We start from the raw sequence: 27203 nt of genomic DNA, 5'->3' as shown, positions 1-27203 counted from the left end.
ATTTTGTTTTTAATTATTATAACATTATAACATTTTCCAAAAACATTTCCAAAAAAGCTAAAGTTGTCATGAATTAATACCAACTTAAATGATTTTACCAAGTAATTTCTTAAATAAATAAAATAAAAATCTAAGACATTCCGTAAATTAGAAAACAAATGAAGCAACGGGTTGTGAGCTGGTAGATCTGCTCTTTTCACCAACTTGGGTCCCGGTAGAATGTACAATTTCTCTTTTGCGTCACAGGCTAAAACGTTTGGGAACTCATGTTCTGTTCTTATCGTACTGAACTGTTTACCTTCTACAGTGTTTGCATAGTTCTGGTCTGTATACAGTCTGTATACACTATTTCTTTTCACACCTGTGAAACAGCACACACACATACACACACACACACACACACACACACACACACACACACATACATACACACATACACACACACACACACACGATGATTTCCTGTCTTTGGCTAAATAGAAGTGTATATTTGTACGTCTCTAAAATGGTGGACCCTCTTGTAAACAAGTGTAATGCTTTATGGTGTCGTCCACTCACAGTTAACAGTCTTTGTATTGAGTTGTGCTTGAAATGTACTGTAATTCTGCAAACTGTTAATAAATACTTCAATCAATCAAAAAGCATTATTATATGACGGTAACACAGCTATTAAGTCTAAATTAGGGTATCAACATGATTAATTATGAAAGGGTACTGTTTTCTCTAGCAGTTTAGAAATCATCACTCTACCTTTACACACTTAATTGGAGCATGTAAGAATAACTTTAGGACTCAAAAATCTCTCTCACACACACACACACACACACACACACACACATACACACAGTCTCTCAATGATCCTTTCCATGACTGGTCTGTCCCCAACAGAGGTCAGCTTCCCGTGGAATTAATGCGAGGGAAGCCTTTGTGTATGGAGCTGTATCCACTGCTTTTCTCCTCCTGTCGGATCCCGGGTCCCAAACACGACTACATCGTCCACCACGGGAAGACGCGGCGCTCTCCAACGCACATCACAGTGGTCAGGAACTACCAGGTATGAGCTCATGATCTCACGCTGTCGTAGGAAGACCTCAATCAGTCTGATGCATCGTCATCGATTACAGCCGTTGTTTACATCTGGTTCACGTTGCGGGTCACATGGGCCTTCAAAATAAGGGTTTTCACTGAAAAACACTGGCAGTGGCGAATTAATTCATTAATTAATACCTGGCAGTTAACCTGTGTTGAAAAATAATAATAAACTAAACATGCTTCAACTTTAGTGATTGACAACAAGCACAATTAAACATGCAAGTTTCATACATTACTCTTCATGTGACCACCGCCCTCTGACTATAGGTGCGTTACCCGTTCAAATCATATAAAATAAATAACGGTAATGGGTCACACACACACCAAGACTTTATTCTTGCATTTTGAACAGGAGACAAACGTTTCGGCTATCCAGCCTTCATCAGTGTTGGATAGCCGAAACGTTTGTCTCCTGTTCAAAATGCAAGAATAAATGATTGGTGTGTGCCACCCTTTACCGTTATTACATTTCATACATAAAATGTCATAACCTACTGTGTAATGAGAGGAAGAAAAATAATATCATACAGTACACTTTGGCCCCCCCAAAAAAATGGCAGGGGGGGGGGGAGACACGCAGCAAAGGTCGGATTACCAGCCTAGCTGCCTGGACCGCTCAGCCGGCCCAGGCCAAAAGTGGCCCCATGTCTGACACCGCATTGCAACAAAAGTACAAAACATAAACTGACAAATTGCAAGAGACACAACTTACAGCGAGAACAGTGTCTTCACTGTATGTAACTGTAATAACCTTTGTTCCAATAGTTATTATTATTATTAGTATGATGAACATGTATCAAACTATCAACACAGTCCTTTTTGCTTCCTCCAGTTCTTCCAGCTGGATGTGTACAACAGTGATGGCTCTCGGATGACGGAGAGTCAGATTCTTGGTCAGCTGCTGAGGATCAGGTCTCAGTCCTGGAAAACAGACAAGGAGCCGATGGGGATTCTGACCAGTGAACATCGACATACCTGGGGAGCAGCCTACAATCGCTTGATCAAAGGTACACTGGTCGTGATTGTGTGCCCTTGCTTTGTTTCGGTGTGTTTGTTGCACATTTAACAACCTGTCCACTTAAGCCCCCCCTCTATGAGCTTACAATGTGCTGCGTCACGAGCTATAATGACATGCGCAAAATAGGATGTGACCATGGTGTCACCGAAATCAGTATCAAAAAGTGTCATCAGCAATCTTTAGAAAATACTGATAATCTTTTGCCTACTTCAAATGAAATACAATAAATGTCCCTTTAGCAACTGACTGATGCATTTTATTTATTCCCCCTTGTCTTTGGATGATTCAGATAAACTAAACAAAGAATCCGTGCAGGTGATTGAGAAGGGACTTTTCAGTCTGTGCTTGGACTCTCCAGTCATGAGGATATCGGATGAGAAGTATGTACCAACATGCACGCACGAACACACACGAACACACACACACACACACACACACACACACACACACACACACACACACACACACACACACACACACACACACACTCGACTACTATACATACAGCTCCATCTCAAAACATTATATTATTGTTCATTTTCTTCCCTAATATAATTCAAAAAGTGAAACTTTCATATATTCTCAATTCATTGTGCATAAAGTGAAGTATTTAAAACCTTTTTTTGTTTTAATCTTGATGATTATGGTGTACAGCTCATGAAAATCAAAATATCCTATCTCAAAATATTAGAATATTTTACGAGACCACTAAAAAAAGAGAAATGTCGACCATCTGAAAAGTATATTATTAAGTGGCATGGAGGTGATCAGCCTTTGTTATGGAAGCCCAGGTTTGCTTTGATAACAGCCGTAAATGCATTTGTATTGTTGACTCTTATGTCTCACACCTTCCTCTAGTCTTGACAATACAACCTCTGTGGGGTTCAGATCAAGCCAGTTGGCTGGTCAGTTAAGCACAGTAATACCATGGTCAGTACACCAGTTACTAGTAGTTTTGGCACTGTGGGCAGGTGCCAAATTGAGCTGTCATTTTTTTAGTGGTCTCATAAAATATTCTAATATTTTGAGATAGGATGTTTTGATTTTCATGAGCTGTACGCCATAATCATCAAGATTAAAACTAAAAAAAGGTTTTAAATACTTCACTTTATGCGCATTTAATTGAGAATATATGAAAGTTTCACTTTTTAAATTATATTACGGAAGAAAATATACTTTTACTCAATATTCATTTTTTTAGATGGAGCTGTATGATACACCACACCAATTTTCTCACGGTGCGTGTTGCCAACTCTGGGTTTAAAATACATATAGGCTGCCATGCTTGCAGGATAAAAAGCTTTATAGTTGAAGTCACTTCATATTCATATTGATAGTTTAGTCAACTGTTTCAATGTGTGTAATTTAATGTCCATTTCACCAGTGTAAGTGCAGTTTTCCTTGTACACTGTTGGCAGTCCTGTGTTCATTGTTATGGGTTTTACAGGTTATGTGTTGTCACTGCACTGCAAACCCAGAATAATTCCTTCATTTATGTTGTCAGATATGCTAGTCGAAAGGCAGCCCAGATTCTGCATGGAGGAGGGACGTTCTCTAATAGTGGCAATCGCTGGTTTGACAAAACCCTGCAGGTGAGCGACTAGAATAGTCATATCTACTAAAAAGATTAGGTTTTATTGTCCTATAGGCTAATCTGTCAAACAACATTTTCTGTAACGGACATTATAAATTAGCTTTAGTGGTTGTAGGGTTCACTTTGCCCTTCATGAATGTGTAACGTTGCATGAAGCCAGATTTTTATACTTGATTGTGCACCGGTGTCGCACTCTGAAAGTAGCCGATCTACAATATCACATCACTTAGCCATGCGATGCTTTGGGAGATTGTAGATCGGCTATTTTTAGCGCTTGACCCCGCCACACAACTATACACGTATAAATTAGTATAAAGTATAAATTAAGCAAAGGTTGTATCCAAGAACACAAACTGCAGGGGAAAAAAATAATATATTTCTTTAATACAGAGGAAACTTGTACCATCCATGATTAAGTCAATAGTTTGTCTCGTTGTGCTTGTGTAGTTTGTGGTGGGTGTGGATGGATCCTGGGGTCTTCTCTATGAACAAGCTACTGATTCTCTCGTTGTGCTTGTGTAGTTTGTGGTGGGTGAGGATGGATCCTGGGGTCTTCTCTATGAACAAGCTACTGATTCTCTCGTTGTGCTTGTGTAGTTTGTGGTGGGTGAGGATGGATCCTGGGGTCTTCTCTATGAACAAGCTACTGCTGAAGGTCCACCGATTTCAATGCTACTGGATCACATACTGGAGTACTGGTGAGACAGTGAATGTTTTATTTGATATGATTTTTTACTTCTGTATGTGTTTATTCACTACTCCCATCTCTAATACAGTGCTTCTCAAAGTGTGGCCCAGGGGTCCTTGAGGATGTTGCAGCAAAATGTTGTTTTTGTCCTCAAATGCAGTGAAAAAGGCTTTAATGGGAAATCACAATGTTTCCGTCTATAAGACCTTCATCAGGCTATCTTTATGACTGGTTGTTCTCGTTTATTCATATTATGAGAGCACCTGTCACCCTAAATAAGTCACATTTTGGTGTGACCCGATAGGTCCACCTTAGGTTAGGAGGCCTACAAAAGATGGTCTCTCTGTTGGCTCATATCTGATTCATAAATGTAGCCGGATGAAGGTCTTATAGAGCAAAACATCACAACATCAACATAAGAAGAGCAGCCCTCACTTCACACAGGTGTTTTTTTTATTATGGGATTCACTGACTTGGAAACTTGCTCTATTATGTTTATACATTCTGAATTCATTCTAGGGCTGCAAATGAATCCTAAACTAAAATGTCCTAGTGGGTAGGTGGGTGGACCACGGTCACAAACGTAACTTCTGGACTTTCGAGGTGCACCATTGATCCAATCCGCACCAAACTTTGCACAAACTGTTCAGGGGCCTGCCATGACAGTAGTGGCCATGTGAGGCCCCCAGGAGCCACACCAGGAGCCTCCAGGGGCAACAGGCTCTGATCTGCACCATACGATCTGCACCATCAGAATAGTCATACCAGGGGCCCCCTGGTATGGGGTTGTTCTGTTTGCCCCATGTGTGCAATTTAGGTTTTTTTGTGTGACTATTTTTCTGGCAGTGTTTAACTCTTATATATCTGCAATATATAGGGTTGGATTTGAAGGCTGTGTAATTTTATAATGTGGTCATTCATATTTGGGTGAAGTTGTCAATATAACATAATAGAAATGTACAATACTTACATTATGCATCACCGCGATCATATATGTAGTAAGGATTTTTCCTTACTACATTGTAATTGGATTAATTTTCTGTCGATTGACTAGTTGGTTATTCATTATCTTTAGACCCCTAGTTCACACTAATTTCATTATATTTTCCCTATATTTCCAGTGAGCAGCCAGACCCCAAGAGAGCACCATTAGTTCCACTGCCAATGCCAAAGAAGCTTTACTTCCACATCGACCGGGACATCAAACGGGACATCGAACATGCCAAGCAAAACCTGGATATGTAAGTTACTCTTTTCTCACCTCAGCCCTGTGAACAAAACTTCTGAAAATGTCCTTCCTATTTCCTATATCGAAAAGGCCTGATGGAAAGGCACCTATTGACATGAGGTGAATTCAGGACACTTGTGTGGTCCTAAAGAAGGAACGGTCCCACTGTAAGCACCACTGTGTTTGCGATGACTCTGAGTGTAAACGTAATTATGTATCTCTCTGTTTACCGTTACAAAACACAGTCTATTGTTAAGTCTCACAGCCTCAATGGCATCCTTTCACTGTATCTCAAAGTCGTCATTGTCAGTCAGATTTTTTATGCTCCCTTGGTTCCAACCCCCACCCCTCTACAACCCTGACGATTAGAGAGAATGTCCCATGAATAAAATGTCACAGGCAGCAGCAGACAGTCTGTTAACAGTGTGTGTCAAATATAAGTTGTTGTTTAAAAGTGTCCTTGGGCAAGGCTCAACTGTTTATGTTGTGGCTGCCACCTGCTGCCATCACCATGCATATTACCACTCATACTTTTAACATACTGTAATTAGACTGTACAAATAGCTCATTCTGCTCATGTTTAGAATTCAGATTTGTATTATCCCTAACTTGGTTTCACCTTTCGTATTGACTGTGTCCTGCCAATATTCATTTGTCCACAGTTGTCTGAGCACGACAACCTTTAGATAATGTAGTTTCCACAGTCCCAAATATTCGGCTCAGCCGAGGTACATTTCAGTCTGGAAGAGATTATGATTGCACAATATGACAGCAGTTCAAAAGTGTCACAGCTCATTGTGTATATTGTAAGGGAATGTACAAATAAAAGCATGAAACATGGTTGTGTTATTGTACTGCACAAATGAGAACTTAAATTACTTATTTAATAAATTCTGTATAAAGGATCTGCCATTAATAATAAAAATCATTGCAATTCCCCACAGACTCATCAATGACCTCGATGTGAATGTATTTAACTTCAAGAGGTTTGGGAAGGAACTTCCTAAACAGCACAATCTCAGCCCCAATGCCTTCATCCAGGTGGCTCTGCAGCTGGCTTACTACAGGTCAGTCTGTCGGACTGCCTACCTATCTATGCATCAGTTATTCATCATTTATTTCATGACAAATAGAATCTTTTTTTTTATCCTTGGACCTTGGCTTTAACCACAACCACCTTTAACCACCAACTCTAGCGTCCCTGTTCTGAGGCTAACATACAGCGAAAATAGCTGATCTACAAACTCACAACATGAGCTTGTAGAGCAAGGCTGAGCTTTCTGCGAAGAGATTTGCACCTATATCTTGCACCACCCCTTACCCCTTATCGCTAACCTTATTTGCCAATTTTTACTATTTTGGAAAACATATTTGAAATAGCGGCCGATCTACAAGCTATTTTAAAATGTTTTTCAAGATAGTAAAATATGGCTAAGAAGTTTAAGGATAAAGGACAGAAAAAATGGCCCGGGCTCAGTATAGTCTCCTCCCTGGGGGACTATACTCCTCCTTTTGTTTTCATGTTTGCAAATGCATGGTGAGTTTATCCAGGAACAACACACCACTTGTCAAAGACATTGATGCAGGAAATGCTCACTGTATACTTCTGGCATTCTGACCTACCGGTCTATAGATTGGCTATGTTGGGCAAGCAACACATCATACATGATAAATCAGGCTCTATCTCTTCTGCAGAGTGCACAATGAGGTCTGTCCTGCCTGTGACATCGCCACCCAGAGGATGTTCAGGGGAGGACGCACAGAATTCATCCGCTCGCCCACCAACCAAACACTTAAGTTCATCCTGGCCTTCGACGATCCAGAGGTTTCGGTGAGGGACATTGATGAGAGCTTTAAATCACAGTCACACTCTTATCTTATAGGCTGTCAAATGATCTAAATCAGAAAATAACTGAGGAAAGTAGGATGAATTGTTCATGTTGAACATGCTGTGTTGCAGCGGGAAGCAAAGCTCCAATTGCTCCGTGAGGCTGTGGATGCCTACACTGCTCTGACACAGAAGGTAAAAATTAATTTGGATATTTTTCTGTCCTGAATTTAGCCGTTAATGCTGTATTTATTAGTTTATAGAACATGCAGGCTTCTCGTTGCTGGCCGTGTGCCCATTTCTAACACTACCTCATGATCATACCCATGTATGTTTGATGTGTGAACCTTGATTACATGCATACAGTACACTCATGCACACGAACAGGAAGTCAAAGATGGGTGGCAGAATAGAAACAGTTGGTCTACTACGGAAAACTATTCTAAAGTCTTCAACTTCTGTGTTTAAATCTGCTTTTAATGTCCTGATTCCAACTGCGTTTCCAACATTATGGAAATTAGGCCATGTATGTACTGTATATTGTAATAGTGCACACAGCAAGCCCGTCATTACTAGCTAACAGTTGTTACTGTCCAGTTTACATTTGGAGGTTTTGTTTCTGTTCTCTCCAGGCTCTGATGGGTCAGGGCATCGACCGCCACCTGCTGGGACTGAAACTTCAGGGCATTGAAGAAGGTCTCAGCATCCCTAAGATCTTCATGGACACAGCGTACGGCCTGGCAACCCACTGGAAACTCCGAACTGGACAGGTGTGTGTGTTAAAACAATGTATTTATTTAACAAACGGATACTCATCACCAAGTGCTTTACAGAGTAACAATTGATAAAGAGGAGGAATCAAGAAAGATACAACACACATTTTTAAACATGAGAATTCTAAAAATGGGTATGTTTATGGTTATTGTGTTGCACACATGACTCTTATTGTTCCATATTTACTCAGGAAGTTGGACATTCCTGCTTGAATGTTTAACTTCTCCAAATGCTTCCATACACATATAACATCACATGTCGATTTGATGATTGCCATTAACAACAGTATGGCTGGAACAAGTATAAAGAGAGAACATTTTACATAGCCTACACTGTGGCTAAATAATGAATATATTTTTTTACCAGTTATTTAGCCCACACTGAAATCTGTCTGATGCCATTCATTCTCCTCTTTCATCAGGTGCCTGCTAACACTTCATTCTCCTCTTTCATCAGGTGCCTGCTAACACGGACAGCGTAATGTGCTTCGGACCCCTTGTTCCCGACGGTTATGCTATTTGCTACAACCCTCAGGCAGACCACGTGCACTTTTCCATAACCGCCTTCAACTGCTGCGAGGAGACTCATGCAGAAACACTGGCACTGACCCTGAAAGACACCTTGTGTCACCTCCAAGAACTACTGCAGCCTACTGTGTAGAACTGCTGCGACTATGTGCGGTGTCTGTCAGCGTTTCCCAACCTGGGGTCTTGGCACCCCTTGAGGGACGTGAAGCCTTTTCTGTTTGGAGGTAGTCCAAAAGCACACCAATTATAAAACATTATAATTATTCCTTTAAAAAATAAATAGTAGATCTCCGCATCGCAATGCATCGGCTATTTTCATTCATCAAGTATAGGGCTTAAATGTCACACATTTTGAACTTGTAGATCGGCTATTTTCGACATTTATCGTACAAGTATAGGGCTTAAATGTCGGAAAAGTCTGATGTAAGAAAGGAAAAGGGGTTGGGAACCACTGATCTATGTGCTGTGTGCTGGGCATCCGTGTATCTATGTGCCGTCCGTCTGTCTGTCCAAATCGTACTGGCCAAATCGGGGGTGCAGCACTAACGGGCAACGGTTAAGGGATCTCTTAAAGCCAAGACTGGTGATTGGTTAAATTTGGTTTAATTATTGCAACGCCCAAACCACACCTATGCATAATATGTAAAACGGGTAACGGAGGTGTTTAAGGGATTTAGACAGGTAACCAAAATACCAACTTTAGTGGTATTCTCCTAAAACCCCAAATAGTGGCTTTAGAAAGCCAAAATGGAGCCCTAGGAGTGGTAGATAACAATGACAGTTTTTAAGTTCCAACAGCCAGATTGATATTGTATAATACAATAACTAGTAATTACATCCATTTTACTCTTATACATTTTTCAGAATTAATGGACAAACCCTTTTTATTCTTAATTCAACCTTTTCCAGCCACAGGAACATATGCAGGTTTATTTTCCCCCTTGACTTGAATGTCTCCTAATCAGAAACCAACATCACTTTTTTATATAAGTACGTCTTCATTCAAATTATCTTGAAAAGCCATGAAATGACTTGTAACAATAAATACAATAATTGTTTTATTTATTTTTGTTAGTTAATAATTCAGCTCATTCAGCCATTTTGTGTTGCCAGCCAACGGATGTTTGAAAGGACCAATGGTTGTAAGAAATTAGGTATTTCTTAAATCTTTCCCCCGTTTTGCACTCCCTGTTGAACTAGAAGAACCAGATATTCTGGATGTCTGTGCTTCTTTATGAAATGTACCGTATGTAAACATGCTTTTTTCCATGGAGAAGGATGCTGTTATACTATTCTGTATTTGCTTGCATACTGGTCAATTAAATCTGTTGGATTTATGAAGATACTGAGGCTTTGTTTTATTGCCCCACACACAGACCAATTGATCATCCTCGATTAGCTACATTTGGAGAAATGTGCAATTAGATAGTTACATTGTCACAGATTTCACAGATTATTGTTATTTTTATATATATTCTTTAAATATATCTAAATATGACCTATGTTTATGTTACCTATGTATGTGTTTCGCCTCTTTCGAGGCTGGGGACGCTACACCACTGAGTGCTCTGACAGAAGGTAAAAATACCTGTGTTTACTGTATTGTACTGAACTTGTGTACTTCTCGTACTGTAGTGTACTGTACTCTGTAGCCTACTCACTACAGAGTAGTGCACGCATCCACCTGGGTGACGGCAGACTGCTGGGCGAGTGCTGGCACTTTGGCATGGACGGTCATCAACGTGGAATGAATTCTGTACTGTACTCATATTTGCCTGATGAAGACCTTGTAGGTCGAAGCGTTGCAATTTGTTGCCTCTAAAATGTCTAAATAAAGTAAGTCTGGGAGCTTTAGAAACTAGTGTACGGATGTTCTTTCTCTTATTTGATGTTTGCCTTGATAGCGGGAGGCGGACTTGTAAGAAATCAGCAAGATTTGGCTTTTGGTGACTAGTTTCTGAATTTTGGTGTGGTGTTACTGTATGGGTATAAGGTTTTCAAAAAGCTGTGCAAACGTGTTGGGAGCGCCCCCTAGTGGTCTGTTTGCACAGACTCAAATATTGGATACGTATAGGTATGGTTGAAAACCAAAATAATTGATAAAAGATATTTTTCTACTAAAATTTTAGGAACAACGAACAACCAGAAAGGCATCGTTTTCAAGATGGCATCCACGGTGGCTAAAATTAGTTAAATGCCTATAAACTGGGATTGAATATGTAAAAAATCATAACAATTATGCACTTCGTAACTACTTTTTGAATTTTGGCATGGTGTTAGGTATGGGCATAAGGTTTTCAAAAACCATTGCAAACTAATTTGGCTCGCCCCCTAGATCTAAGTGATGATCCAGTCTTCTCCATGTATGGCTATGCAGGGTTTGATGAGGTCAGTGTCGTGATCTTCATATGAAGACGGCCATATATGGAGCGTCAACCATATATGGAAATGGCCGTATATGGAGCGTCGGCCATATATGGTGGTGTGACGTGTTACGAGGCGTGATGTCAAGAGGCATGATGGGCTGACAACCATAATGGAGGCGTGACTTGACTGACGGACGGACAGGTTTTGCAGGTTTTCATAGTAATCTGCGACCTACCGTATACGGTCACAATTACACTTATTACACTATTGCACTATTACACTTACAGTAGCATATAAACTATTGCACTATTTCACTTTCCACTATTCCACTATTAGTTATTACACTATTACACTTTACACTATTGCACTATTACACTTACAGTATTAAACTGTCTATTGAACTATTACACTTTGTCCACTATTACACTATTACATGTATTACACTATTACAATTATTACACTATTACACTTATTGCACTATTACTACTGCTATTACAGTTATTACACTATTATTATTACACTATTACACTTTGCCTATTACACTTACATATAACCAACCTAGCTGTTTAAAGCCCATGCAGCCAATAGAGAGTGAGTGTGTGTGTGTGTGTGTGTGTGTGTGTGTGTGTGTGTGTGTGTGTGTGTGTGTGTGTGTGTGTGTGTGTGTGTGTGTGCGCGCACATGTGTTCAGATATCCTGGAATAGGCAAATCCTCAAAGACCCCTGGGGTCCCCAAATCACAGTTTGAAAACCAGTGATGAACCCCCTGGAAATCCCTCAAGGACCCCTGGGGGTCCCCAAACGGAGAGGTCGAGAGGAGAGCTCAGAGAGGGGAGAAGGTCATGGTGACCTTGCAACAGCTGTTGCCTGTTACTGCTGCACTGCAATGACTTTTGAATGGCTCACAATGGTCCCATTTATACATGCAGTAATTCATTCGGAATGAATGGATTCATTCCAGTCATCAGAATAAAAATGCTCATGTAAACACCTCAATTGGAATAGAATATCCCATTCCGAATGAATTTTCATTCCGGTCTGGAGGGGTGGTACCGTTTGAATCGGTATATATATATAAACACTTTATTCCGAATGCTACTGGGAGTTTGGAATACATGTTGTATTATTTAATTTACACATGTCTGCCCTTAGTCGACTATAGTGCTTTATGCTCATGTCCAAGCAGGGATGGCCATTTGGAGACATTTTATGTGTGCAGAAATGCGCTATTTTACCCATTTAGAAAAATACAAATACAACAGTTTTTTTCCGAATAATAAAATGCGCTATTTACAAACCCATCGGCGAATTACAGTGCCATTGGCATGCAGTGCATGGGTGTATGGATGCTGTGTTTTTTAGTTCTGGGTTGTTTTGGGTGGAGGTGGCGTGTGGTATTTTATCAGATAATAGCTGTTAGTGTTTGTCGGTTATTAATTTCTTAAGGGATAACGGTTATGGGTTGGCCATCTCTATAGTCCAAAGTTATATTCCGAATGAATCCTTTGGTCATGTAAACAATTGAGGAATAGGAATACTTGTATTCAGGTTCCATGTAAACAGTTGGGTATATGAATCTCTGTTCGGAATGTGTCTGAATACATTTTATGCATGTAACTGAGGCCACTGCGTCGCAGTGAGCTATGTCCTAACGAATGAATAGTGGAAAAAGTAGTCAAACGGATTTGTTTCACGCTGTGAGTGTGAGGACCCTTTGCGATTGTGGTGTTGGTGCAATGAAACACGGAGTTAAGAAGTCTCCAAGATAGGATTTTCTAGGGCTGTATAGTTAATTTCTGTTTGTGTCTGCATGTGCTGGTAGGCCTATATTGGCCAGGCGACAATTTGTTTGGTAGATTTAAAAAAAAAAAAAAGTTTTCACAAACAAAGTCAAAGACAGATGAACATTTTAAAGTTTTTATGAAGTTTGTGTGTAGCCTACAAATGAAATTGAGCCGCGGGTTCATTTGTACACTCTCAGAGTTAAAGACCCACAAGGGTCCATTTGGTTCCAAAATATAATTTAGCTGGGGACCCCCTGGAACTCCATGCAAGGACCCCTGGGGTTCACTCCACACACACCCTGTGAAAAATAGTTCCACTTATATGTTGGAGTCTGTAGCCTACTTTGCTTCTAACAAATATTGTTTAGGCTAAACTTTTATTCAGTGGTTTAACATTGCTAGCTATAGCTCTGATACCTCCGCCACCACATGGACTGTTTCACCGCACCTGTGACCAATGCGCTGATCACCAAACACATCGCACTCTGTCCAACTCTGCACGTCGAGAGAGACCATTGAGGTAAGGAATTTAAATGAAGCGATTACCCATAACTTTTATCAAGTTAATTACGTCTTTTATGATCAAATCATCAAACTATATCATTATTAAATTATTTAGTGGACATAATCACCGACATCACCATGCCATCTTGTGGTGGATATTTTCTCAATATTTTTGCCACATATACAAATTAAGTGGTCAATACTATTACCAGACACCATAGGCAGAGAATGGGGAAGGTATTAATTTGACCAACTTTTATACCGTAAGTCAAGTCAATTTTATTTATATAGCACATTTAAAAAACAACAGCAGTTGACCCAAAGTGCTTTCCAGACCGTAGTCCATCACAGTGCAATAATAAAACATGTAATACAATCGAAAAAACAGGCCAAAACAAACAAAAATAACAACAAAAACAATGAATAAACACTAAACTTCACACTGTATTAAAAGCCAGACTAAAAAGGTGTGTTTTCAGGTTGGATTTAAAAATCTCCAGGGTGGGGCTAGCCTTGATGTGGAGTGGAAGATTGTTCCAAAGTGTAGGTCCAGCTACAGAGAAAGCCCGATCACCTTTTGTTTTCAGAATTGAAGGCTATTTGTTTTAAGGACCACATGGTGAGTGATGTGTAAATAACATGCGTTTGTACATACTTTTCACAAGTTAATTTTCGACAATTTGGCTAATGTTTTTAGAGTAGGCCTATAGTTTGTTTGTTGATTACTTGATGCAGTAGGCTAATCTCTCTCTCGCTCTCCCCCTCTCCGACTGTATTCAAAGTTTTAACGCTTGCTTGTACTTTGGGTCCGCTATTGTCCTCTAGTGTCATATCCTGTGTGAATATTTGACATTTAAATGAATGGCAGAAAACGTGTAGGGCCTATTTAGAAAATATCTCCGCTTTCCCAATTCCCACAAGATTAACTATCCACCTCCAGTGAGCACAGCACTCAGGGCAAACGAAGAAGGCCTACTTTGATGTTGATGTAGGCCTAATATGTCATCCCGACACATTAATTCATACACATTCAGGAAATATTAGATTGTGAATATTTTGAGAAGACATATTTTTATATGCATTATAATGAAACAAATGTATCGGTATGTATTTTTCATAATTTATTTGTGAAAAAAAATGCCACGGACAGCATGGATAAGTCTTAATTGTCACGGACACGTTTGTCCATTGGTGACTCCCTGCGTCCTAGAAATAATTGTGTGAATGCCAGCTCCTATATAGCCACAATTTGCAAATCCAAGGAACAGCTATGTCCCTATGTCTGTCCCTATGTTTAGAGTACCAACAGGGGGCACTGTTGCACCACTCACTTCAGACTGGTCTGATTTTTGAGTGGTGCGATGTGTGATGTGCAGTGGCGGAAGGTTCCTATAACGGCAGTGGGTGCCCCCCCCCCCAGCGGGGGAAAACCTTTTTTTTGGTACTTTATTTACAGTTTGCTAATAAATACAGTGGTGCACGCTTTCAGTTCACAACGATTAACGAACACATTCAATTGTATTTGTTTCAGCATCTTGTTTCAGCATGATCAACAGTAAATAATTAAATTGTTTCAACCTTTAGCTAGGTGGGACGATGCAGATTTATTTATTTATTTCCCCCAGATGGTCTAACAATGTCATGATTTGACCAATGTATTACCAATCTCGTACATCATTGCTCACGAAAGCAAGATCCTTGACCCAATTACAGCCACTGCATCTTACCTTTTAATTAAAGTAAAAGTAGTCTGAGGAAAAGTTCTGTTCCCCGGACATTGTTTTGGGCTATTTTGGCTGAGATGGCTCTGTTTGTCAAGTCTCAAGTCAGTGTGGAGATTACCCGGCGGCCGGCGGTGTTGCTGCCCCTCCCCTCCCCTCCCGGCTCATGGCTCTTTACCTCCTTTTTACTTTACTTTTAATGCTCTTTACAGACGGGCCGACGGTACACAGACAGCAGCCTCTCCGCTGACCGTGTTAGTGTTGTGTTGCTGCAGGAGACGGAGTGTGAATGAACCGTGCGCTCACTCACTGGAACAAAGCCACCGTATTAGCATTTGAATACCTGTTCTGTGAACACCGTAAAGGTGTGTGCCTACGTGACAAAATGACCAGGGGGAGGGGATCTTCACCCTTAATCTCAGTGGGTGCTATTTGGCTTATTATTTTTTCAGTGGGTGCCCAAGCCCTCAGGCACCCCCGAAGTTGACGCCGTTGGTGATGTGTGTGGCTGGGTATGAGCACGAAAATAGCATGGTGGTTTTTCACCACCTGTGCGCAACCTAAGACACACACACACACACACACACACACACAAACTGTATATATGATGATTTCGGGTGTGCCAGTACAGTACAGTAGAGGGTACAGTAGAGGGACCCCCACACGGTAACTTTGTCATTTCTCAACCGTTTCGGACGTGGGGTGGCTCGCCGGAATCAGCCTGGACCCCTGGGTGCGTTCCTGGGGGTCTGGATATTCCGGGGACCCCCCCCCCCAGGGACTCCCCGGGGACCCCCCAGACCCCCACATGGTAACTCATTTCTCTACCGTTTCGGACGTTGGGTGGCTCGCCGGAACCGGACCGGCACCCTGGCTGTGGTCCTGTGGGTCTGGAACTTCCGGAGACCCCACAGGGACCCCCACACGGAGTTGCACCACTCACTTCACACGGGTGTGATTTTTTTAATAATGGGATGAATCTAGTTTCAATACCCTCCATTGATTCCCCACTCATCCAATTTGCGTTTGTGATCTGCTTGTATTAAACAATGTTAAACTCGCCAACATTGCAGCTGTAGGGCAAACTTGAATTATCCTCTTTCAATCTGCCGAGCTTTTGTCATAAAAATCCACCGTAGACATGTTATGAGCTACTTTCTGTCAAGACATCCTCTGCAGGTGATTCTTTTTCTAAGTGTTGGAGTTTGGAAGAACTCGTTTTTATTAAGGGGTCGCGCTGCTGCCTCCTGCATTATGTGCAAATGTTAAACAGATGGCACGCAGGGCCGTTCAGTGACTTACGACGAGCGCTTCCAAACTCCAACACTTAAAAAAAGAATCACTTGCACAGAATTTTTTGTCAGAAAGTAGCTCAAAACATGTCTACGGTGGATTTTTCTCGGCAGATTTAAAGAGGATAATTCAAGCTTGGCCTAGAGCTGCAATGTTGGTGAGTTTAACGTCGTTTAATACAAGCAGATCGCAAACGCAAATTGGATGACTGGTGGGTCAATGGAGGATAGTGCAATTCATCCCATTATAAAAAAAATCCAGAGTTGCAAATTGCGGCTAGCCAGCTCCTGCCTTCAGAAAAACACCAGTCGCCATTAATAATAAACTTTAAAATATTTGGTTGGACTTGGATAGCATGCTGGACATTGCTGGTTGTGCAAAGACGGTCATATCATTGGTTTTCTCATAGTCTGTACAGGCCCTTATATGCCTACCCCAGTCCTCATTTGGTGGTGCTGACCACCTGAAAAATCTCATGTTTCTATATCGGTGGTTCTCAATATTTCATGTCAAGGGCCCAACAATTATATGTAATATGCCATCGACCCCCATCTGAAAATATGTTGTTCCAGGGACACCCCAGAAGCAAAGATTTGAGTTAAAAACTGAAAATCTGAAAGAATATATATTCAAAGATTTGAGGCACATTTTCACGATTTTTCAAAAATAGCAGACCTACAAGCCGCGCTATGAGCTTGTAGATCTGTTATTTTTCAATAGCTCAAGTGTTACATACACAGGGGTGAAAATGTGTGTGTGCGTGTTGCGTGCGTGCGTGCGTGCGCACGCTTTGTACTGATTTTCTAATGTTAATCGCCCTGTAACTCTACCACTTTGTATTGGAATGCAAGAATCAGTAGTAGAATGAAGGGTGCCTGCCACTTCGGGCCTAACAAACGAATAGTTTGGTCTCCGGTTGGCTGTCATTTTTGGGCTGAGTCGGTAGGGAATTTATTTTATTATATATTTTTTTCCGCGGGAAGGATGGGTAGCAAGGAAGATTTTTTTCTTTTTTAGATTTCTTTCAAATTGCGACACCGAGTCCGACCGAGATTCGATTATTTCCGACATTCCGAGAGACCCGACCCAGCCAGGCAGACTACATGTGGACTATATAGAAATAATATAACGTATTGACCAATTACCATTTTATGATTAAAGCGCGAGAGAGAGCCTCCCTGCAGGCTGTGCGCTGCAGAGAGGGTGAGAGAGGAAAAAAATGTATTTTCTCTTCAGCCAAGACCGGTACATGCTTCTGCTAAAACTCTGATGATTGTGTGTAAAAAACAAATGATCCGTTTGGTTAATTTTAAATGCACACGTCACACGCTGAGGAGCGTGTGACGTGTGCACCACTGGTAATTGATAATCATTGATCAGTTGTTTGTTTTTATGGATTAAAGTAAAGATGTATTGAGTTTTAGGCCTTTTGTGGCCTAAAAGAGGATATAGTCCGGCAGCCAACAGGCTGGGAAATATATATTTTTTCTTTTTTTTGTGCTAAAATATTGTCTATATACATACATTCATGAATCCACTTGCTGACCAGCTGTCGGTATTGAGCAATTTCTTATAGGGGATTTGTGACCATACCATTAACATGCTATATAAGGCAAGATTTTCAAAATTTCATTTTGCTTTAAGTAGCATGTGACTGTTTATACCTGAGCGCACGTAGCCTATACGGTAAGCATGCACACTTACAGCAGTAGGCTATGGCTCCAGTAGGCTACTGCTGCCGTGGGGTGTTCTGCACACAAGAAGAATGCCTCCTCTATCAAAGTGTTGACAGTCTGAGTGTACCAGGAAAAATCTGTCCCCCTTTTGCAGGTTCAAGTTCGGTCGGTCACTCCTTCTGTCTGTTATAGTACGGTGCAGTTGAGTTGAGTTGAATTGTTCCAGGTTCCAGGTATATTTTATGGTGAAGTCAGATCCCAGGGCAATACTGCGGCTCGCATGTAAGGCCTGGGAAAAGTACTGTACTGCTGGGTCAGAGAGCACCACTTCCCCCCTCTATACGACTCGCATAGAGAGCAGAGCCGCCCCCTGGCCATGTTGACAGGTTGAGCCTTTCAGGAATATCGGACGTCATATATACAGGGTTCAAGTTGTCCTTCCACTCCTTCTGCCTTGTGTAGTGCACCCGAACGGTTGTGAGATACAAATCTCTGTGTGCTGTTTGTTCCTTAACTGTTCCCACCACGTCACTGGAGGATCCAGTGAGTGGCGTAGCGGCTGGTCGGTGAAATCAGTCAGTCAGACCCCAGGACCCTACAGCGACTCGCCTGTAAGGCCTGGGTATCTATTGAACTGCTGACGGAGAGAGCACCGCACTATACCTCCAGCGTCTCGCCTAAAGGATAGAGCGGCCTCTGCTATGACGGACACCCTCAGCGGCTCGCCTGAGGAGCCCGGTCGTTGAACACAGAGGTCACAAACGCCTCGCATGTGACATGAGTTGAGAGGAAAAGCAGACTTTAGTAGATTTCTTCTTCTTTGTCCTGACCGTGCGTGGCAATTGAGGCAACTGACCTATCGCTCACCCAAAAGTGCATTATTATACCCTGCAAACATACATTCAATACATTCAATATTAATTACACAGGTTACTCACCAAAATAGACGATGACCAGGGCGTTGCTTTTTCCAAAAGTGTGAAGATTTATTATAAACTTGTAGTTGCATACAAAAATTATATAATCAATAAAAATAAGGAAAAAATAAGAACAAAGAGATTGTTTAGAAAAACTGGATATATACGGTAGATAGAAGTAATAAGAAGTTTCTAAACTGGGCTATACTTTCTTTGAAAGGCTAAGAGCATCCTCCGGTCTTGGTACCTCTCCTCTCCCCTCCGGTCTGAAGACTCTCCCCTTACCTCTGCTCTGAGGGGTTTTATACTGTATGTTGTTGAGGGGGAGGTAACTTTTGTTTTTACCATGCTTTGATATTTTTGAAGACGCCTGGCGCCAAATAACTCACTATGGCTTAGTGAGGGGAAAACAGACACGCATTCTTATGCCAACTCCTAATTATTTATGGGCCCTTACTTATCAACTAAGGAGATCTAAGGACCTTTTACCATGTCATATACAAACACACTTCCTACAAACATTACATTTTAGCATTAAAAACTAATTAAAACACAATACTGTTTCTAAGGATCTAGGGAGGCTAAAATAACATCATCCCTATTTTATATTAAAACTTGTATTTCATTTAACATGTTTAGGCTTACACCACATGTTGTCATATGAAAACATGATCAACCTGGAATCAAACTTCTACTTAGTTAGTAGTTAGTAGTTAGTAGTTAGTTAGTAGGCAAAAACAATCGTCCCTTCTTCAATTCAACTTGTAAACCATTACAAACAAAACGGTTACTAATCATATTATCAGATTCAGAGGCGAAAACAAAATCAAAACACAATAAAATAAACTCAGTGTCTGCCACATCAGCTGACATGGGGTGAAACTAGGGGTGGGAGAGACTTTGGGAAACCAGGGAAGGTCACAATAGGTCAGTCAGACAGTTTACTAATCTCCTAATATGGAGGACAACATGCACGTCTGCTGTTTCGTTCCCTTTTATCGTATGGGGTATAAAATATCTTCTCATAGTAACCATATAAACTTGACCATACAAACTTTAAAATAGATTTACACAAAAACACTTTGGCGAACAACATCAATGATCTCATCACACTCATGACATCAATCACCCCTAAATCGCCGACTTCTTTGATATATCAGTGGGCCCGTTGTGGAACTTCAAAAGTCCCCGTTCCTGCTGTAGAGTCTCACAATGGGTCCACCCAGGCCGGAACGTCCGTCCTGCACATACTCTCTTGGAGGAGACCCACGACCCCTTGGGTAAACATTATAAGCCTCGCGACCCCAATGCCCATATTCATTGCTCTGGGGCCGCCCGGTCTGCATTCTGGGGAAATTTTCCTCATACTTTGAAGACTGCGTCATATGCTGGAGAGGCGGCCCCTCCCTCAGATGAGGGTTGTCCTGAGAAGTCACCGGCCCCTGACCCTTGACCAGCGGCTGGCGTTCGCGATTCCCCTGACCTGACCCCAGCCAACTTCACTGAGGCCTACTGCCTGTCCACACAAAGAACAGATTAATTCGTCCAAAGCAAACTTGCACATGCACGCGCGGTATCAGAAAAAAAATCATCATGACAATACTGGTCAAACTAGGGAGTTTTCATGATTCTGAATCCATTCCAAGCATTATTTTTTTTTTTTCTATAATTTTTATCCCACGATTTTGCAACCCAGTTTTTTCACCCAGTGCCAATTATCTAATGTAATCCTGGGTGCTACACTTCCTCTGCCAACCTGGGGGGACAGCGGACTGACCTCATGCCTCCTTCTATGCATGAGGAGTCCAAGCTGCTTCTTTTCACCTGACAGGGGGGAATTTCCCTGGCCGGACGTAGCGCATGGAAGGAACACGTTATTCCGACCAGTTCGTTTCTCCTCCATCAGGTGCCACGGCTGGCCAGGGGGAGGTAGTTTTAGAGACCAGGATTACTGCATGTTTTTGTGAGGGTACCTACCCTAGGGGACACGGGGAGAACATGCAAACTCCACACAGAAAGGCCCTTTCGCCAACCCCACCTCGGGTATGGGCACTGATGGGAACACGCCCCCAGCGCTCACGGTGTCCCCAGCGGGAATCGAACCCAGGACCTTCTAGCTGTGAATAGACAGCACTACCGACTGTGCCACCGTGCCCCCCAAGCATTGGTTTTGCACAAGAAACACTCCTTGGGCTAATAACGGCCATAGCTACTTGCCCAAATGTGCCCAAAATGTGCTCACCTCTTGTGTGCTAAACTAATGCTTGGAATGGATTCAGAATCATGGAAACCCCCTAGTTTGACACGTCACATGCTACTTAAAGCATAATGAAATTTTGACATTTTTGCCTTTTATATAGGATATTAATGTATGGTCACATATCAACCCATATAAAAAAATGCTCAATACTGACAGTCGGTCAGCAAATGGATTCATAAATGTATGTATATAGACCAATTTTAGGCCAATACAAAAATATATCAAATATCCCACTCCACAACCCCGGCTGCCGGACTATTCAGTGGATTGTGTTGTGATGCCCCAAACAGATTTATATATATATATATATATATATATATATATATATATATATTGGGGCATTCACTTTTTTTTGCTCTGTGTGCGTGTGTACAGAATTCAAACTGTAGCATTGATTATTGTCACGGACAGAAGTCATTATTTCCCTTTGCATATATGCACCGGAGCGCACTCGCCTATTAGTTTACATTGCATTCAGAACGCGCCCTTAATTAAAAACCAACTGCAGCTGTGTATGTATGACTGTATGTGGCTCTCAGCGCGCGGTGTCCCACTATTGACTGGCTGAATTTGAAGTTTGAACTGCGCTGTGTCAGAAGTAACAGATAGAAGCGTGCAAACTTTATCCCCAAACGATATCCCCCGGGCCTCACCTCCGTGCTGGAAATAAAACGTCTGGGTTTCAGAGGCTACATCCGTGCTGACGCAATGACTGTCCTGTTTCTGGTTTTGCTTTACGCGCGGGGAACATTAACCTCTCCGTCTCCGGTCAGTGCGGGTTGTTGTTTATTTGCATGGCTCAGAAAATAAGTAACAAACTAACATGAGAACGTTATCGAGTTGTTGGAGGAGGAGAAGGTTCACATGGAAGGTAATGCAGATTGTATTCTGATGATGTGCCAAACTGCTGCTGGCTGCTGTGATGATAATATATAGACATATGTCTTCTATATTGTGTTCTGAAGGTCGGGCTGACTGCCACTAGTGTTAATGTTATATTTTGTATTGTGTTCTCGGGCCGCTGTGCTGCGCTGTGCTGCGCGCTGCTGCTGGCGCTGTGGGCCAATGATGCCCCCTCTCCTGTTGTGTTCTCTTTTCTGGTCTGTATGTGTGCGTCACACATTGTTTAGTATTTACTATTATAGTTTTATGTTTTGATAATCAGCGCTTTGCCATATAGATGATACATACACTGTGCCATATTGGAGAGGCCACTGTGTGCGCAGTGCTTTGTTTGACATGCTCCGTATTTGAGCACGCGCACCTCCACCCGCCCCTGTTAAGGCCCCCCCCCCCCCCCCCCCGTCATAAAACAATAAATCGACTCAACTTCGACTTTACTGTCTGACAAGTTGACTTGGAAAAATCTCAAGTCGTTAATGCCCTAATATATATATATGTATGTATGTATGTGTGTGTGTATATATATATATATATATATATATATATATATATTTGTTAGAAAAAATATATAGCCTAATACTAAAAACAAAATGTATTAAAAAAACAAACCTAAAATGCATGCTTGGTGTGCGCCCGTCGCCCCCCTCACCTCATGGTGCCTTAGGCCCACTCTGCCGGCCAGCGGGCCACTTCTCGGCCTGTGGCGCAATTTTGCCAATCAATGTGCTTAATGTCGTCAAAGTAGTGCATCCAACAAACTTTTAACTGAGCAGTTTAGACCTTCCATTCCAGAGATAATTGCCAAAACACCTTGAAAACGGCCATTAACATCGCCTATTTTATTATTTTTTGGGCAGGGCTTGAGAACTCTAGTTTAATACAGGACGCAGTCATAAATTATTGTTGATTGTAATGCAAATGAAAGAGATGCACTGTAGCTCTATTCTTCAAATGATATAGCTTCCAGACTAATGTGTTGTACATGCCAACACTGATGGAAGGGAGCAATAGTAGACCAATCCTGAAATGGAAAAAACCCTTTAGAAAATGACCCTGTAGGCATTCTTGAGGAAAAGTACTTAAGGGGTTGTTTCTATATGATTTTGTTGTGCTGAATCCAGTTCTTCCGTATGCCGAGTGATACGGGTCACCGTGTGGTCAGAAATTGAGTAATTAGCATAATTAATCACTAAAAATTGGAAATGGGCTATAATTCTGATAAATAATTGTGCTTAAAGGGGCATTCCACTCATTTTCAACATTTTACTATGTCATTAATATACCTTAGAGCTGTTGTGTGGACATAATAAAAAAGTCCCCCCATTCTGTGTTTCTCAGGCAGAGATCTTAAAGTTGTAGTAGACTATATACTTTCTCAAAGAGGCTTTATTGGCTTGGGAAACATTCTATTTATTGTGTGTGTGGATGACAGATTGCAAAATGCAATCTACAACTGTTCAGATTGCATATTATTTGCTCGCAAATTTTGCAACATATCTACCTCCATAGATTTTATCCTATCTTTGCCCAACACGTTTCCTTTTTTTGTCTCCACCAGGCCGAAGGCATGGGGAGAGAGTATGTTTTGCACTCCGTCCGTCCGTCCGTGTGTCCGTTTGTCCATCTGTGACCAGCTAATCTCCGGCACCATTAACCTGGTCGATACCAAATTTTGCACACACACTCCCTGGATGCCAACGATGAACCTCTGCCCCAAAATTTCCAGAACGGCCTGTTATAGCGCCACCAGGAGGCCGCTTTGTGGTGGACAGTACACCTACAGATTTTGTCCAAACATCACGCAAATTGGTACACAGTCTCTCTAGAGCCATTCAACGAAACAGGTCTTTCAGATTTCTCAGACTCCATCCTGATTGGCTAAGATTGGCTTCCAAAGTTCGCAGGAGTGCTCAGTTTCAAACAAAATGCTGCAAATCATGAACACATTGTGTGATTTCCGTGAAATTGTGCACGCACATTCCCACTAGGCCGAGGAAGAAATGCCACATGAACATTTTCAACTCATGGTGGCGCTATAACTGGCCGAAAAGTGTTTTTACCTCTAACTGCACGGATATGTGGATAACTTTGTATGCCAACTCCCTAGAGGCCAAGGAAAAACCTTTTCTTGGAATTTTTCACATCTGCTCTTTATAGCGCCACCAGGAGGCCGACATATGTAAAACACATTTTATAATATTACTCCTTCAGATTTTATCCAAATTTCACGCAAATCGGTACACATGCTCTCCATGTGATCAAGACGGGTTTGTTTGATTTCTCATAATCCACCCTCATTGGCTACGATTGGCTTCTAAACTTTTCAGGAGTAGCCCGCTTTGTACCCGTTTTGTACAAATCGACGCAGCGTCCGATTGTGGTGAAACTGTGCATGCGTATTCCCACTAGGCTTTGGAAGAAATGCCACTTGACAGTTTTCAAATCAGCCTCATGGTGGCGCTACAACAGGCCACGACACACACACACACACACACACACACACACACACACACACACACACACACACACACACACACACACACACACGTTTATATTGCTCCTAAACATTTTGCCAAACATCACACTCACACTCCTATCCTCCTGGTGGAGACCTGTGCCCAGAAGGGCACTTTTTATAGTTTAAATATTTTTTTATCCCACGATTTTGCAACCCATTTTTTCACCCAGTGTCAATTATCTAATGTAATCCTGGGCGCTACACTTCCTCTGCCAACCTGGGGGGGGGGGGGGTGGTCAGCGCAGCGGACTGACCTCATGCTTCCCTCTATTCACCTGACAGGGGGGTGTTTCCATGGCTGGACGTAGCGCGTGGAGGGAACACGTTTTTCCGACCAGTTCCTTTCCCCTCCATCAGGCGCCCCGGCTGGCCAGGAGTCACGTTTCCACTTGCCAGCCAAGGTCCTGCCAAGGTGAGTGAACTATTGAGTGTGAGTGAACTATTGTCGACAGCTTTAAAGCAGCTTTAAAGCACAGCTCAAAACCTCAAGCGCACGTGGCTTGAGGTTTTGAGCTGTGCTTTAAAGCTGTCGACAGACGCTTCCTGTCTTGTGCAATGAGAGTTTATTCCAAGCGGTCGGGCTGTATAGAAGCAGAATGCTGCTTCACCGTGTTTGTCATTGTAGGCACTTCGAGCATGTCGGCAATAGACATTTATTAAGCAGAAACAATATTTAACAATGTAAAAGCCAGCGTAACAATGTGGATACAGTGGAGACTGACGGCACAGATGTAAAGTAGGTGCCATGCCATTAGTCCGAAGCACCATTGTTCCGAAGCACCATTGTTCCGAAGGTTCATTGATCCGACAACGTCAATTAGCGCTCTCCATGGTGATATATATATATATATATATATATATATATGATATACATTGAATGTGGAGCTCAAGCAATGTTCAAATGCGAAACAGATTTTACCCATTCAGGACAGGAACCCCTTTTGGTGTTTAGCTATTGAAAAATAGCAGATCTACATACTCAGTGTGCTGCGCTACGAGCTTGTAGATCTGCTATTTTTTTTAAATCATGAAAATGTGGTGCAAATCTTTGAATGTCTTGGCTATCAGGTAGTAGCTTGCACAACTCTCTTAACTCTCCCTGGCTAATAAGACAAATATGCCTTAAAACATTATACTTGCCCTCTACAACTAAAATAAAAAAATAAAAACACCTTCAATATTGTATTTGTTTCATAAATAGAGAATCTTTCACTCAATAGGAGCTGCTCCTGTCGCAAGTTGATGTCATATGTCCATGTGGTCTAGCCCTATGGAATGTATGGAGTGCATATGCTAATAAAAAACAACTTTATGCTTCCTAAGGATAATATGAGCATCAAAGCAAAACTTTAAATACTTTTTATTAGCATGTGCATTCCATAAATACTTTTTATTAGCATGTGCATTCCATATATTCCATAGGGCTGGACCACACAGACATATGACATCATCAACTTGCGACAGGAGCAGTTCTATTGAGTGAAACATTCTCTATTTATGAAAGAAATAAAATATTTAAAGTGTATTTACTTTTAAATTTTTGCTATAGAGTGCAAGTATAATGTTTTAAGGCTTATTTGTCATATTAGCCAGGGTTCCTTTTAAAGATTCTGAGCTTTTACCGGGTGCGCGGTCGGGTCAGTAACTACATAAAAAGTAATCTCTAAAAGAGAAAACACCAGCACTCGCGGACGATCATAGTTCGTTTTGCGAACCGTAAACACAAAACCAAACTAATGATGCAGTGGAAGAAGTTGTTAGACACCCAGGTTTACCTGAATGAACATCTAACCAAGAATAATGCCGACATCGCACGCGAGGCCCGCTCTCTGATGAAAAGCGGAAAAATTCAAGCAACTTGGACGAGAAACTGCAAGGTTCTGATACGGCTGAATGGATCGACCCCTGAGGAAGCTAAAGCTGTCATGGTAAGAGAACTCAAAGACCTAGATCCATACAGATAATGCTGACGCTTTCTCTGTTATCTCCTGGTCTAACCAGACTAGCCTACTGTGCATGGATCCCTTATTTTCCTCTCATGACACTCAATGATTTATGTTTTCTCAATAACTATGCAAAGACCTATAATAGCCCAGACTACTTCCATGTAGGGCTATGGCTTTTGATTGGAGGCCTTCGGCATATTTTTTTTGCTTCTTAAATATCGCACTTCCCGTGCATATGCTTTCTCTAAACTATTCCAGAAGAGAGACATGAATGGATTAACCTTCATATACTTTTTTGCATTGACTATTTTTGTTATGGCACCCTACATACAGCCAGGTGGCATGATCGCTTCTCTACTTTTTGCTCAGGATTATTGGTCTTAAAGGGATAGTTCAGATTTTTTGAACTTAAGTTGTATGAAATACTTGCCATTAATATAGTGGTTGCAACTGTATTAATTGATTGCCCCAGTCCCATGGTGGGAGTTCTGCTCTGGTTTTGGTCAATATTAAGTAGTTCCGGTCATTTTGTGGGGGGCACTGGGGCCACGCAGTAAAAGTAAAT

General features: G+C 41.6%; 1 protein-coding gene across 3 annotated transcripts in view; it reads left to right on the top strand.

Moving 5' to 3' along the window:
• Nucleotides 1-27203, top strand: part of LOC306938790 (carnitine O-acetyltransferase-like) — a 173568-nt gene that overhangs the window by 4521 nt on the left and 141844 nt on the right. Inside the window, exons 5-15 of one of the 3 annotated variants that reach the window (XR_013791770.1) lie at nt 889-1054; nt 1925-2099; nt 2400-2490; nt 3615-3702; nt 4302-4402; nt 5514-5633; nt 6565-6687; nt 7316-7451; nt 7581-7643; nt 8081-8218; nt 8679-9903. Coding sequence is in view for 2 of the 3 variants with exons in the window: in XM_079523106.1 (XP_079379232.1) it covers nt 889-1054; nt 1925-2099; nt 2400-2490; nt 3615-3702; nt 4302-4402; nt 5514-5633; nt 6565-6687; nt 7316-7451; nt 7581-7643; nt 8081-8218; nt 8679-8882 (1405 nt within the window). In the remaining variant the exon portion in view is untranslated. Of the gene's footprint in view, nt 1-888; nt 1055-1924; nt 2100-2399; nt 2491-3614; nt 3703-4301; nt 4403-5513; nt 5634-6564; nt 6688-7315; nt 7452-7580; nt 7644-8080; nt 8219-8643; nt 10091-27203 lie in introns of those variants that run through there. The other 2 variants (XM_079523106.1, XM_079523107.1) reach the window with 2 other exon arrangements.

Source organism: Electrona antarctica, assembly GCF_951216825.1.
Source record: "Electrona antarctica genome assembly, chromosome: 15".
Classification (NCBI taxonomy): Eukaryota; Metazoa; Chordata; class Actinopteri; order Myctophiformes; family Myctophidae; genus Electrona; species Electrona antarctica.
The sequence above is the reverse complement of the archived record's forward strand: the minus strand, read 5'-3'. Positions and strand labels throughout refer to the sequence as shown.